Source organism: Epithele typhae, assembly GCF_022376455.1.
Source record: "Epithele typhae strain CBS 203.58 chromosome Unknown BXZ73scaffold_27, whole genome shotgun sequence".
NCBI lineage: Eukaryota > Fungi > Basidiomycota > Agaricomycetes > Polyporales > Epitheliaceae > Epithele > Epithele typhae.
The window spans coordinates 334,422-347,714 of record NW_025954218.1 but is presented as its reverse complement, the minus strand read 5'-3'; the positions used below and the strand labels follow the sequence as shown (position 1 = coordinate 347,714).

Below are 13,293 nucleotides of genomic sequence, written 5' to 3'. Positions count from 1 at the left end.
GATGCGCGGCGTGACTCGAGCTTTTTGCCGTCCTCGATGTCGGTGAGGGTCTCCTCGGACGTCCCCCGCACGCCTGCGGGGAGCCGGCCGAGGCCCGTCGCGGGGGCGAGCATCGCGGCGGTAGATTCGGTCTTGCCGTGGTGCTTGTGTGCGACTGCGTCCATACCGGACTCACGGGAGGAGAGCCCAGCCCATTTTCCGAGCTTGCCGCCACCCACAGCGTCGTCTGCGCCACCACCGCCCGGACCGCCTCCGCGGCGCGAGCGGGTCGGACTTCGGCGCCAGAGACCGAAGTAGATGTAGGCGGCGACGAGGGCGAGGATGATCACGACGCCGCCGACGACTCCGCCAACAATCGCCCCGATGTGGTTGGTACTCGAGGAGGAGGAGGCAGCCGCGGCCGCCGTGGGGGAGTTGGTGGGAGACGAAGTGGACGAGGATGACGAGGATGACGAGGAGGTGGACGAGGATGTGCCGGACGACGCCACGGTAAGACATGAAGTATCCGCACCTGTCTCGATCAAAAATGGAGACGAGGTGCCGGTGAATGAGGTGGCCTGGGCAGAGAGAACGTAGAGGCCTGGCGTGAAGTTCGCGCTGGGCCACGTCCAGTTGAGGGCGGATGCCTGGATGTTGGAGCCAATGACCGTCTGGGCGACATCCCTCCTCCTACCGGAATTCCCCAAGCCGGTGCGTGGGGTGATGCTTGACTGGATCGACATGGTGAACGTGATGTCGACGCCCGTGAAGTCCCACTGGATGGTGTCCTGCGTGCAGGTATCTACAGGGCTTGGGACCACGGTGAACTGGAAGGGGTTGAGGGATGTCATCGTGCTCGACGGGGCGGAGCTTGAGGAGGTCGCTGTGGTGGTGCCGGGGTCCGTCGGCGACTGTGTGGTCGTCGAGTCGGAGGTGGTCGAGCTGTCCTGGGTAGAGAAGGAGATAGGGAGGGAGGGCGTGGGGGCGTCGGTGAAGGAGTTGAGGGAGGAGAAGCGGGTGCCGGGAAGATTGACCTGCCGCCGCACGACCGCGTCTAGATGAACCATAGTAGGCGTCAGGGGTCAGCTCGCCGTCATGAAATTCAAGCGGGACGGATGCGGGGGTAGGGGACGAGCGCGCTGGGCGAACGGAGAGCAAGGGGACAGCCGAGACTCACCAGAGGCGGAGGCGTACGCTGCGAGCCTGATAAGGAGGGCGAGGGGCGACGCCGTCCACGTCCGGCAACCGTCGTCCGCGGTGCTCGAAGGAGAGTTCGGCGGAGGTCAAGAGACGGGGGGCCGCGTGGGCGGGCGGACGAGAGGTCCTGCTGAGTGCTCGGCGGCAGTTCCCCACATCAGCGTCCGCTTCAACTGCCGCCCGCCCGCTTCCCCCCTCGTCATCATCCCGCGCGTGCCGTCTGCCCACCCCTGTGGCCAACGCTCTCCATTCCTCGTTCCTAGTCCAGAGCCTGCTGATGAGGCGCATGTTATGAGCTGTGGTATGTGATTATACAATGTGTTATCGTAGGTCTACATCGTGCGAATCGGTCTGCGAGCGTGTGGGACGACAAGATTTGCATGAGAGCTGGTCAGAGCAGGGAAAATGCAGCGATGCGAGAAGCCTCCCTCGGCCTGTCACGGGTGCCGGAACTCTGGCCTTCTACCAGCCCTCGTATCGCCCCCGCAGCGACAGAATCGCCCACTTCGAACGCCGTTTGGGCGGTTTGCGGTTGTTTCTCGATAGTCCGACCTTGCGTATCTTGGAGAGTCTGCAAGAGTATGGGCGTCAGCGGTAGGCACCATCCCTCAGTAGGCATTGTGCGTGCATACCTCCGCATCGCCATCGTAGCACCGCCGAGCGAGCCCATAACGCGACCGCTGCCATGGCATAAAATGCATATGGGTGGGCTTCAAAGTGGCTTATCAGCTGCGGACGTCAATTTCGTTAATATTCGTGCGAGGGATCTGCAAACGCCGCAAGCAGCATTGACACCTACGTTCATCCCGAACAGACCTGCCACGAACGTGCCGATGCCAATACCCATAGTGATGATAGATATCTTAAGGTCCAGGGCGAGGAGAGAATTACGATTGGAGTCCAGGATGAGCTCGACAATCTCTTGCGTAGACTGTACGTTGGTCTGATCCGCGCATGTTAGTATCACATCAACGGCGAAGCAACCATGCACAATAGATCTCCCCAACGACCGTCGCAACGCGTCTGACGAGCAGGCGCACATTGACTGACATCACTTCCAGGTGGTCATCCACGTCCGAGGGAAATTTCGCTCAACCTGACTCTAAAGTCACGACGCCCACAGGTGACCGTGACGCTTCCGTGAAGATCCCGAGCGCCCAGCATAAAAGCCGGCAATGCAACAACACCAGAAGCCGTGTCCGAGCAGGTGGTATTGCCCACAATGACGACATGGGCCCATGCAAAACCCACGCCGATAGTATTGCTCACCTGGATGGTCTCTGCCTCGTTGACGATCTCCTCCACCTGCTTCGAGAATGACTCCAGTAAGACCTCTAGCTCCTCATGATCATTGTGTGGCCGCGGAGTGCCGGTCTGCTTGTCACTGAGGTACATAGCGGCGAGATCCTCGTCTGAGCGAACCTGATCAGCGTCGGAGCCGCGTGGGGTGGCCATGAGAGCTCACCTTGCTCCAAGACTTCCTCTAGTGCCGATTCAACCTGAGCAAAGGGAGACATGAGCGTGCGCCGTGCGACGAACGTGCTACAACGGACATACCAACTTTGCACGATTCTGGAAGCTCGAGAGGCGCCTCGAGTAATGGAGAAGGCGCTTGAAGCGGTCGTGGTCTATGTCATCTTCGAGTTCCGCGAGAAGCCCGCCCACGAGATTGCGAATGAAAACCATCTCGGCCTCCAGCGCGCTTAGAACCGACAGGAGTATAGATTCCAGTGCACTAAAAGCAGGGTCAGCAATTATCATCACACCTGAGAGGGTTTGTCATGGAAATTGGCAGAATGAACCACATAGCCGGTATCTCGACAAGCGCCCGTGGGCTCGAATTCGCGAGTTCGTCAGGCAGCAGCAAAACGCAACATATGCGCTAGGCAATCATCGCAAATTTGAGACGCATACGTGCGCGTCTTTGTCCATACCAAAGTGCATGCAACGATGATCGGGGGCTTGAGCCCGCCACTCCGGACTTTTGGGGAGGACTTGGCTCACGCGTGTAGAGAGGAGTGGAGAGCGAGGTGGCGAGGAACACTCACCGGAATTCATAAGGCAGGCCCGGGGTCTTCGCCCTCAGATTGTGCTAAACAAAGGCGGAATGTTGAGAAGGGTATGCATGTTCGAGGTAGATATATGCTCTCACCTCAAGGTGGTAGAGGAACACCGAGTGCAAGCGAGAGTCTGCAGAGCCATAGCTGTCAAAGAGGACCACGGTGTCGGCCTTGACGAGGGCACGGACATGCAGGATATTAACCTGCCGCGGGGGAGATGAGGCGGTTGGACCGGGAACTAGCGCAACGAGCAGGCAAGTGTCCACGTACAAGGATGGCTTCTTTTCGCACCAAGATCGTAGGCACGAGGTTCGGTATCCTCGAATCAATCTTGCGGAGATCACGAGGCTGCCCGCTGACGGGTCAGCGACGTGCGGACGTGGGGGCATGATTCAGACTTACGTTCAGCCGATGCTCCGTACACAGGTCCGCCTTTTTGAACTGTCCCAATACGGTCTTGACGTTTCCTTGAGACGTAAAAGCGCGACGGGGAGCAGACGCAGTCGGTGAGACTGCCGAGAGAGAGGGGGGGAGCACGCGCAGCTGACCTTCTGCATCCAATATTGTACCTTCGGGCCTGCCAGGGTTAACGAACGTGGGGGAGGAAGAGTGAGGAGGGCTCACATCGTAACATGAGGTCCGCTGGCTGCCTACCCTTCATGGCCTTCTCCCACAGGGCAGCTTGGACGCCTCTTCGTGGCTGTCGATGACATCTTCTTCTGGGTCATGGTATCGGAGGTGGGCGAAACGTTCCCGCCAGTTGCTCGAGTAGGACCGAGCGGACGGAAGACAGCATGAAGACCCGAGTAGTGAAGGGCGTGCATTGTCGATTCGGATAGCCGGGAAAAAGGTGCGTGGGCTTGAATGGAGACTGATCGAGGAGCACGTTCTGCGGGGAAGACGGAGCCAAGGGCAGGTGGAAGGGAGTGTGAGGTGCGCTCTGGGGCCGCGCGGGGGAGCGGGCATGCTACATGGCAGTGTGCCAGAGAGCGAGAGAGCGCATGCATGCGCCGTGGACAGAGGCGAGAGAGGTGGAGGGGGCCCGTGCTGGGGACGAGGAGGACGCGCTGTCTGAGAGGAAGACCCGGTCGCGTACGCGTTGCGGAGACGCCCATCTGGACCCATGACCACACAGGGCCGCTGATGTAAGCGCTCACGCTCCGGACCGGAGCTCCGCAAGTCGGAAATTGGACAGCGCTCGCTCACCGGCTTGGCCTCTGCTTCCCACCACATTCAATAGCGGACGACTCTCCTCCGCTCCAGGTCTACGCTCTGCCTCGGCGTTACCGTCTCTATTCTCCGACCAGCCTATCTCTCTCCGTCTGCGCCCCCTATTCTGCGATTATTGCTCGACGTGCCACCCCCACCTCGCCCATCCCCCACCCTAGCCACAAGACGGTGTGTCTGAAGAGATTAGCCGTGCTGCCTTGATTTGCTGATGACCCCTGCCAGTTAGTCAATGTTCCTCCCGGTTTTAGGTCATTCTCGCTGCTCTATTCCGTCACCGCGCATCCACGGACCACGGCCGTGCTCGCCCCGAAGCCATGTGACACAAGCCTAGCCCCCACCCGCTCGTGCCCTCCGCGGGGACGCACAGGCGCACGACACGAGTCGCTTCTCTCCCTGCCACCTGCCTCCCGTCCCCGGGCCCCAGATTGGCGCATCGCCCACATCAATGCCCGTGCTGCTCTCGGCTCCCTCTTGCCCGCCACGGTCCCAGTTTCGAGCCCACGAGTGCAGCTCGTTCCTTCCCGGGTTCTACAGGCGTTCTCCTTCGGCCACCACTACATGAACTCACCTCCCGCGTCCCGCCTCGTATGGGTGTTCCCTTTGCCTTTGCCTCGTCCCCTGTCCCCCACTCCCCGGCCTCCCCGACCATGCACGAAGTCAACCGCCTGCTCCAGGCCGCCGCTGCCCTCTCCTGTTTGCTCCGCGACGCTGGCGTTCCGCACGCCTTCCATGGCAGTGTCCTGACCGCCGTGCTGTCCAGAGCACCGCTCGCTGATGTACGTCACTCGCTGTACGCCATAGTCCTCGCCCGCTCACACCTCACGTAGGAGATCTGCTGCATCGTGGAAGGTGGGACCGTCCACCCATTCCGACGCGTACGGCAGGCTCTCGCAGGGAACGAAGAGTTCTTAGTGGTCGCCTCGCCGTGGAGCAACCGGTGAGCTTCACCGCGTGTCTCTGTCTGTCGTGGCTGCACGACTCGCATTCACGAAGCTCTAGCTTGCACGTGAAATACACCCGGCTGATTCCACCCATCGACGTGAGTATTTGGCTCCGCGGCGCATAGCGACCCTGCACGCTGCTAACGCGGACATGGATTAAATCAGATCGAAATCCTCCCCGCGGGGGAAGACGGTCCGCGGAAACTGGATGCCTCTACGGCAACGACACTGGGAGGCGTGCCGTTCCTGACCGTAACAGAGTTCATCCGCGCCAAGATTAAGGCGTGGTCGATGTATGTCTTCTACGTTCCCTTCGTTCGTTCCTGCGGACGCTCAATGTTTGTCTTGCAGACGTGGGTTGGAGCGAGACGCACAAGACATCGTGTTTGCGCTATCGCGGCACTGGAACCGGGTCGATCTGAACCGCATCCCAGAGCAGGAGATGAACGAGTTTGCAAAACGCTTCCCTGCGGCGGGGACGCCATGGCAGGAGCTGAAGCGGAAATACGGCATGTGCGTCTATGGCCTCGTGCCGTCCGTTCTTCTCCTGCCCCACTGAGTCTAACTTTCCAGGCGATAGCCGTGCACAAAAGTATCCCCACGGACGGTTGTTCAGCTAATGTTGTACTTGTATATTTAGTGCGTGCTTCGCGTACGGCAGCGTCAGGCTCGCCGTGAGGCCTACCCATTGCGTCATCCATGTCGCAGCCTTTCGACCATCCCCGGTCTGGCCACACCGCGGATCCCCAGCGAAGGTGCGTAGCCACGTTCAGACTCGGCTGCGGGCCCCGGCCGCCCCCTCGCCATTCGCACCCCAATTCGCATGTGACGGGCTGAGCTGCCGACTCCGCCACGCCGCCCACACTGCGGGGCGGGCCCCAGGCGTGCTGCTGCGCCCGGTCTGGACCAATGTCCACATCGCTGGGCGCCGCCAGGAACGGCGTCGGGGCAGGCAGGCGCGCGGAACAAGCTTCCAGACTCCCGGGAGTCCGCCTGCGACCCCGCACGCGGGGCTCTACGGGCGCGCAAGATGCTATCGGTCCCTGGCGCGGACGCTGCTCGGGGGCGGGGGGCGCGGGCGCGGGCTCGTGATGACCAGCTGACGCGCGGGTCGTCGAAATCGCGGCGCTGGGAGGGATAGACGTGCCGCGAAAAGCCTATCGGTGAGAACATCGCCGGATCGCGGGGGCTCTCGTCGTCCACAGCGATCAGATAAGCCGGAGGAGGGACATCGTATCGCCCGCCGGTGCTGCCACAGGACGCCTAGAGGGCGTTCATGGATGGGGGAAAGAACGTCTGTAACGGCGGGTTTGTATGCGCGTCGGGCCGGTGAGCGAATCGGTGGAAGCGAAGGCTTTGGAGAATTCGTATTTTGCGCAGGACTGGGCTGCCTCATGTTGTGAATCACCGGTCAGACAGGGTCGCAGACCGGGGTTGTTCGTGGAGGTAACGTGCTTCCGCGGCATGACTGGCGTCTTACGAGTCACTCAGTTCGAACTTGTTCAGCCTGATATGGGCCGTATAGCTTCACGGAATCAGTTGACACCTGCGCAGTACGTCTCTTACGTCTTGCCCAGGCGTGCTAGCCCTCGTCATCCCAGCTTCTGATCTGCGTCTCCAAACATCGGCTAGTATTCTTTCTGGCGTTTGGAACCTGATCACGAGATGTCCGTTCGCTGGAGTATCCATTTAAGTAAAATTGACATTCCATTTCCGCTATCAAGGGACTGGTATCTGCCACAGCAGTGAGTGTTAGAAGTCGGCGGCTCGGACGAGGTCGGACAAGGGTAAAGGCAATCGATACCAGGCGGTTGGTCCCTATGGGCACCGGGAGGCGAGTACAGACGGACGCGGGGGAGAACGAGCATCAGGAAAAAACGACCTGTCACAGGAGTGCTCCGGAGACTCCAGAGCAGTCCGATCACGGGTAGACAAGTGCCATTTCTGTAGCCCCCATAGCTCAGCCGGCACCCCGCAGGCGCTCGAGAGACACAGCCGCCTGCTCGGCGAGCACTCCAGAGCAGCTCTGAGCATTGTCTTGAGAGTGCTCTGGAGATCTCCTGAGCGCATCCGTGCTGGGCTATTCCTAGCGCGGGTACCCGATACTCACACACATATAGCACATACTATATATTCGGCCTCGATAAATTTTATTGGGGGACAGCCCAGTGTATAACTCGTACATATGAATAGTGTAGTTGCGGCCAGGCCAGGGTCGTCTCAGTCTCAGCCGTGCGTGGTCATGGTCAGCACCCACTCATCGCACCACAGAGAGAAGACAAGAGAAGAGAAGAGAGAAGCGGGAGGAGAAACGCACGCACTTTATCGACGCCGTCCTCACCAGGCGTCGGGAGCCCGCTCCTTGCCTCCTGCAGCTTCCGCCAGCGCGCCTCCGCCGGGCCTGCGCGACTTTCTTTGTCTCGCGTGCGGCGACAGACGCGATCAGGCTGCTGTCGAGCCAGCTCATGAGCCGCTTCCGGACCACCTCGTCGACCTTGGTCGTCAGCATGCGCGCGGTCGCGTCGGAATATCACCAGGCCAGGCGGAAGTGACGCATCAACGAGCCGTCCGCACGAGTCGAAGATGTGGCTGGGGGAGAAGGAGATAATCTCGTCGCAGAGGTGGGTGAGCACTTTGAGCTCGGACGCGAAGAAGGTTGTGCCCGGGCGCACCGAGGACCAGTCCTGGTGGGGGTTATGATCCCAGATTTCCAATTGAGTCGCACACGATGCGCGGGAGCGAGACGGACTCGCCGAAGAGGACGAAGGAGAACATGCCGCTGAGGATCGGGCAGAGGTCCTTGATCGAGCCATTGGTACTGAGCGGGAGGCTCAGCACACACGCGTGAGGGAGGCAAAGTAGTGGGGGCACGTACGAGCGGGATAACGAGGTCGTTCATCTTGATGTAGTCGAAGCGGATCTCGACGGCACCGCCGACCTCTTCCTCCTTCGCGGCGACGAGCGCGCGCGTACGTTCCACGCAGTCCGCTTTCGGTTTTCCAACATCACAGGCGGCTTCGGCCGCGCACAGAGCGGCCCACAGTGCGGGCGCGACGTCCTCTCGTTCGCGCGGGGTAGGATACGCGTCCAGTTGACAGTGGGGACTACACTGAGCTGCCGTCCTTCTTTGGTAGCCTGTTCATGGAATGTTCCATCAGGCAAGGGATGTGAGGCAGATTTGGGCTTACTATACTTCTGGACGGCGAACCTTGGGAGGAAACAAAGAGAGGTGGGGGTGGAAACAGCGAGAAGGGATTGAAGACGAACGCGAGAGCTGCGCAGCGCGCCGTTGGCGGTTGCGGCTCAGAGGTCTGTGCGTGGGAACAACCTTCCACCGATGGTTCTGGTGGATACGACCATCTCACGCCGTCAAACTCGCCATTGGCGTTTCCTAAGTCCTCAGTTACCGGCTTCCTTAATCTGCCATTCCCACAGCTGGAACCAACAGGCCTTCCCTTCACCTTGGACACCCGCATTCATAGTGAACAGTTCGATGTTTACACACAGCCCACGCCGATTGCGGGGAATCATATGAGCGTGAGTGGGTTTCGCGCACAACTCGCGCGTTATTGCTTGTGTGGGAGGACGATATCGAGGACTCTCGTGCCACCACTGCAGCAACATAGAGCTCGAGCGGACCTGGCTGTGGCTCTCGAGGTGTCATGAGCAGCCGCTGCTACTCTGGAGACCTACAGAGCACACGGCGATACTCGAGGGACCTCGACATCATTAGTCATTACGCGAGGGTGCTCGAGCGCCCTCTCGGTCATCACTGGCAGCAAGTGAGCGATCCCGAGTCCGGGCCGGGGCTCTCGTACCAAACGTTTTTTCCTGATGAGGTGGTGGTGAAGGGCAAACGCGTGAGGCGAGTGCGGGACGAGGGACGATGGCTATCTACATGATGACTAAGCACAAGTAAGGTACGACCGAGCTTGCCATACACGTGAGCAGATTCCAACAGTGAGCTCTTCATGCACACGACAAGAAATGCCGAATATTCGGTGCCCGAATAGGACCTAGAACATGGTACTGTCACGGTACCTGTCACGATCACGATCTTTGTCTGGTCCGCGCCGGACCGGACAAAGAACTGGAATCCTGGTTGGAGCACAGTCTGTGTCCGCCCAGAGTGACGAAAGGAGTCGTGCTCTGCCCCCGAACGCGCAAAGAACATGGTGAGCCCACTTAAGCTGTCTGAGTCGTGGATCCAGTCTGATATGCGCGCCACTGAGAAGCCTGGTCTGTGGCAGACCAGGCCATGGGCAGGATTCATGGCCTCAGCCTCGTCGGCCACAGACCGGGCTCCGCATTCGCCCACAGCACTTTTTTACGTGTTCCTGTGTGGTTTCCCCACAGGGTGTGTGATGGTAATGAAAATATGTTTCTTAGTACACTACTACATGGTGACAAGAGCGGGGCAGGCAGTGGAAGCGAAGGATGGGTGGCGAGGCAAACCAGTGAGGCAGCGGGGACACGGTCACGTCGCATCCCTGCAGCCGCACGAGTCGAACGAGCGCGCAAAGTGCGGGTGGGACGTGCTCGCGCGAACGAGTCGAACGCGCGCGCGAGCGGAGGAGGGCGAAGCGAAGCGGAGGGGACAACTTGACGGTTGACTGGCAGCGGGACGCCGTGCTGAGCCCGCGCGAGTCAGACAAGCGTGCAGAGCACGTCCATTAGGAGGCGCTCGCGCGCGCGCAAGCACAACGCGCACGAGAGCAGGGGAGGGGGAGGAGGAGGAGGACAAGGAAGAGGTAGGGGGCCGAAAGTCTCGGAACTGAACATGAAACTGGGTATGTGGCCGACGAGGCTCAGGAGGCCATGAATCCTGCCCATGGCCTGGTCTGCCACAGACCAGGCTTCTCAGTGGCGCGCATATCAGACTGGATCCACGACTCAGACAGCTTAAGTGGGCTCACCATGTTCTTTGCGCGTTCGGGGGCAGAGCACGACTCCTTTCGTCACTCTGGGCGGACACAGACTGTGCTCCAACCAGGATTCCAGTTCTTTGTCCGGTCCGGCGCGGACCAGACAAAGATCGTGATCGTGACAGGTACCGTGACAGTACCATGTTCTAGGTCCTATTCGGGCACCGAATATTCGGCATTTCTTGTCGTGGCAGCTGCTTCAGCGGATACGCGGTGTTACGGTCGCTTTGCGCGCCTGGATTATCGCGGGCACGGACCGCCTCCGGACCGCTTCGATTAGATTATCACGCCCTAGCCAAGGGCAGCAGCAGCTCGGAGCAGCCACTGCTAGCGTGTGCATCGTCGCGGTCTTTGTATCTACCTCGTGGTACCCTACGGTGGTTTATCTACGTATAGAGGCTGGGGAACCACCCCAGCTTCGAGTTGATGCGTTCACCACCACCTCGAGTCGTGCGCGACGCCCACCTCGACGCCCAGTCCAGAAGCCCGGAAGCCGTATCAGGGCCGTTGATGATGATGATGATGATGATGATGTATTCATGCCAGAACTGTAAGTATCTTCGTAACGCTAAGTACGAGCTTTCTCAGAGACGGCTGGTATCCCGCATTCGGCGAACTACAACGGGGCCACGGCCAAGGCTAGTGTGTGGCGGGGTACATCAGCAAAGTAGGTGCGGAAACGATAGCGTATGATCGTGCACTGGGGCATTTGTAGCGTACGATAGTTAGTGCTAGCGAAGACGATAGAAGGTAGATTAGTATCCAAAGAATGCAGTAACCCGTATTGTACGGCCTTCTACTTCTTCCGCTATCAACTGATGATCGATTCTCGCGGGCAGGGCTATCAAGTCTGAGTGCGCGCGCGACCGTATATCGGTCATCTGCAGCGCATGAGATGATAGTATCACACTATAAGAGGTCAGAGTTAGCGGAGGAGATGACAGATAACTGCAGAACACTGTCGCCTTCCGTCGCACACAGGGGCGTACATATAATCACACAGGTAGTATGATCCAATCGCACGATAATCCATTCGGGTTAAATACGAAACAGCCGGTGTTCTACACAACGGACACATGAGCAGAATAAAGAACTTACATGGTCGGCGATGTGGCCGAGCTTGAAGCCTCTCTCCCAGCACGTCTCCCCGAATTGAGGGAGGGTTCCCTGCCATCGTGAGTACTATCGGAGTGGTCAGTAATGTAGAAAATTCGTATCGAGAGATCGCTTACCTGATAGAGGAGTCAATGTGGAGAGCGCGGAAAGGTCGGTTGAGCGTGGCAAGATAGACAGGTCGGGCATGGAGGGGCGCCATGGGCGCGAAAGGGTGAATTGGTTGGGCGCGGGGAGGTGGTCGCCTTGAGCGTGGATGGTCGCGTCGGGGAAGGGGGAGGGAGGCGGAAGAAGTCAGCGGGTGCGGCCACAGGGAACGCGGAGGAAGAGAGACGCACGCAGGAGAACTGGAATGCCTTCACGAGCCGGATCCCCTCGACGGAGCGGCCCACGGGGAGGTTGTTGATCGTAATTTGCTTGTCCAGCTCAACCGAACGCACAATCAGCCGCGATTCCCGGACGTGTGCCGCTCCACCAAGGACGTACCTGAGGGCACCCTACAGGGTCGACTCTGATGAGAAGCCCACAGAGGGCGATCCCCTCGTCCTCGATGAGGACGCCGTACTCGTGGGACATGGACATGTGGGCCGACTCGAGACCGCCTTGCTTGCGCGGGGCAATCACCCAGATCGGTCGAGGCCGCTATGGACTTGGTGGAATGAGCGGCTGCAGAACAGATATCGGTAGAGGAGGAAGAGGAACACAAACCAGTGAGCCGCTGCTCCTGCCGAACGGGCGGCTGCTCGGGGCGGACGCGTCGCGCGCGTTCAGCAACGCCTACCGGAAGCGGTCGCGCGCAGATCTAGCAGCAGGAGGTCAGGATAAGCGGGCTCGACCATGCGGGTCACCGTAATATCCTGCTCGCCTGCCGCGCTCGGACGTTCTGAAGACATACCTGTACACCATGCTCCCACGGAGCCGGTGGCTGCCGCACCTCCACATCGCCTTGAATCCCCGGTGGCAAGTGAATGGTGTTGGGTCGCTGGCTTGCATGGGAGCGCGCGGCGCCACATTGAAACTGTCGGCAAGGCTGAGGAATCAGGCCTCACAAGTGACCGACCCGTGGCCATGGGCGACGTACTCAAGCGTATCTTTGTACCCGCAGTCTTGAGGGTGTGGGCTTTCGCCGGTGTGGGTGAGGTGTTCAAAGCCATGTGTCGACACAAGTGTGTACGTGAGCGAGATGCTGAGAGCGGGGAATGAGGAAGAACTCACCGTGTCTTGATACATCGCGCGCGAGTGTGAGTGGCACATCGTGCTTGGGGGATGATGGTGGTCGCGGATAAAGCCCAGTAGGCGCGCAACCCAGCACACGCGCCCGTGTCTGGAAACAATAGGGAGGCCAAAGCAGGACGCCACTGCGGCGCCTCCGTGACTATCAGCAGGAAATCCTACGTCTCAGGGTCATTCTCCACGCTGACGAGAACCGTGTACTTGACCTACCCGGCGGCCGCTCTTCGGAGGTGCACTGGGCCCTGCTGCCCGAGCGTCTTGATCATCATCGCCTCACCCGCAATCAACTCATGGTGCCATCTGCAAACAATGCGCCAGATCTGACGCTTCCCAGCCAGCTCTCGAGAGTGAGATCGCTTTCAACGTCAATCTTCCATCGCCTAACGTAAACGGCCTTATCTCAAGACCTCTTCCCAGTCGCATTGGTAGAGCTTCAAGCTGCAGAGGTCATAGCTTGTCGAATCATTGGATATCGAGGAGGATGGGGCCCGGGAGCAGAACATTACTTATTGGGAGTTCACTGGCAGCTGGGCCGAACTAGGCTCGGCGTCGCTTGACGGGCAAGGTCGTGCACGACTTGCACCCGACCACTGCCGGCAGCGCCCCAAGTTCCAA

The 13,293-nt window shown here is 59.7% G+C and overlaps 4 protein-coding genes across 4 annotated transcripts; 1 reads left to right on the top strand and 3 right to left on the bottom strand.

Moving 5' to 3' along the window:
• Positions 1–1,638: 1,638 nt before the first annotated feature.
• BXZ73DRAFT_90312 (Mg2+ transporter protein cora-like protein) lies at positions 1,639–3,897 on the bottom strand (the record flags this gene model as incomplete). Its single annotated transcript, XM_048025592.1, has 10 exons — positions 1,639–1,737; positions 1,831–1,905; positions 1,976–2,119; positions 2,446–2,598; positions 2,734–2,911; positions 3,225–3,268; positions 3,329–3,439; positions 3,507–3,584; positions 3,639–3,748; positions 3,861–3,897. The coding sequence occupies 10 exons, from the start codon at positions 3,895–3,897 to the stop codon at positions 1,639–1,641; spliced, it is 1,029 nt and encodes a 342-aa protein (XP_047877483.1).
• A 1,216-nt stretch (positions 3,898–5,113) lies between these two features.
• BXZ73DRAFT_90311 (uncharacterized protein) lies at positions 5,114–5,966 on the top strand (the record flags this gene model as incomplete). The annotated part of the gene is made up of 5 exons (XM_048025591.1): positions 5,114–5,242; positions 5,294–5,403; positions 5,466–5,505; positions 5,573–5,700; positions 5,759–5,966. 5 exons carry the CDS (start codon positions 5,114–5,116, stop codon positions 5,964–5,966), a joined length of 615 nt encoding a protein of 204 aa, XP_047877482.1.
• A 134-nt stretch (positions 5,967–6,100) lies between these two features.
• On the bottom strand, positions 6,101–9,680 carry BXZ73DRAFT_77940 (uncharacterized protein; the record flags this gene model as incomplete). Its single annotated transcript, XM_048022756.1, has 9 exons — positions 6,101–6,670; positions 6,974–7,061; positions 7,112–7,512; positions 7,729–7,996; positions 8,080–8,225; positions 8,283–8,542; positions 8,616–8,868; positions 8,913–9,046; positions 9,449–9,680. 9 exons carry the CDS (start codon positions 9,678–9,680, stop codon positions 6,101–6,103), a joined length of 2,352 nt encoding a protein of 783 aa, XP_047877481.1.
• Positions 9,681–11,786: 2,106 nt separating this feature from the next.
• Positions 11,787–12,072, bottom strand: BXZ73DRAFT_8345 (thioredoxin-dependent peroxidase; the record flags this gene model as incomplete). Its single annotated transcript, XM_048023921.1, has 2 exons — positions 11,787–11,861; positions 11,932–12,072. Coding segments are annotated over 2 exons (216 nt in total), but the record flags the coding sequence as incomplete, so codon positions are not given.
• Between the last annotated feature and the right edge of the window lie 1,221 nt (positions 12,073–13,293).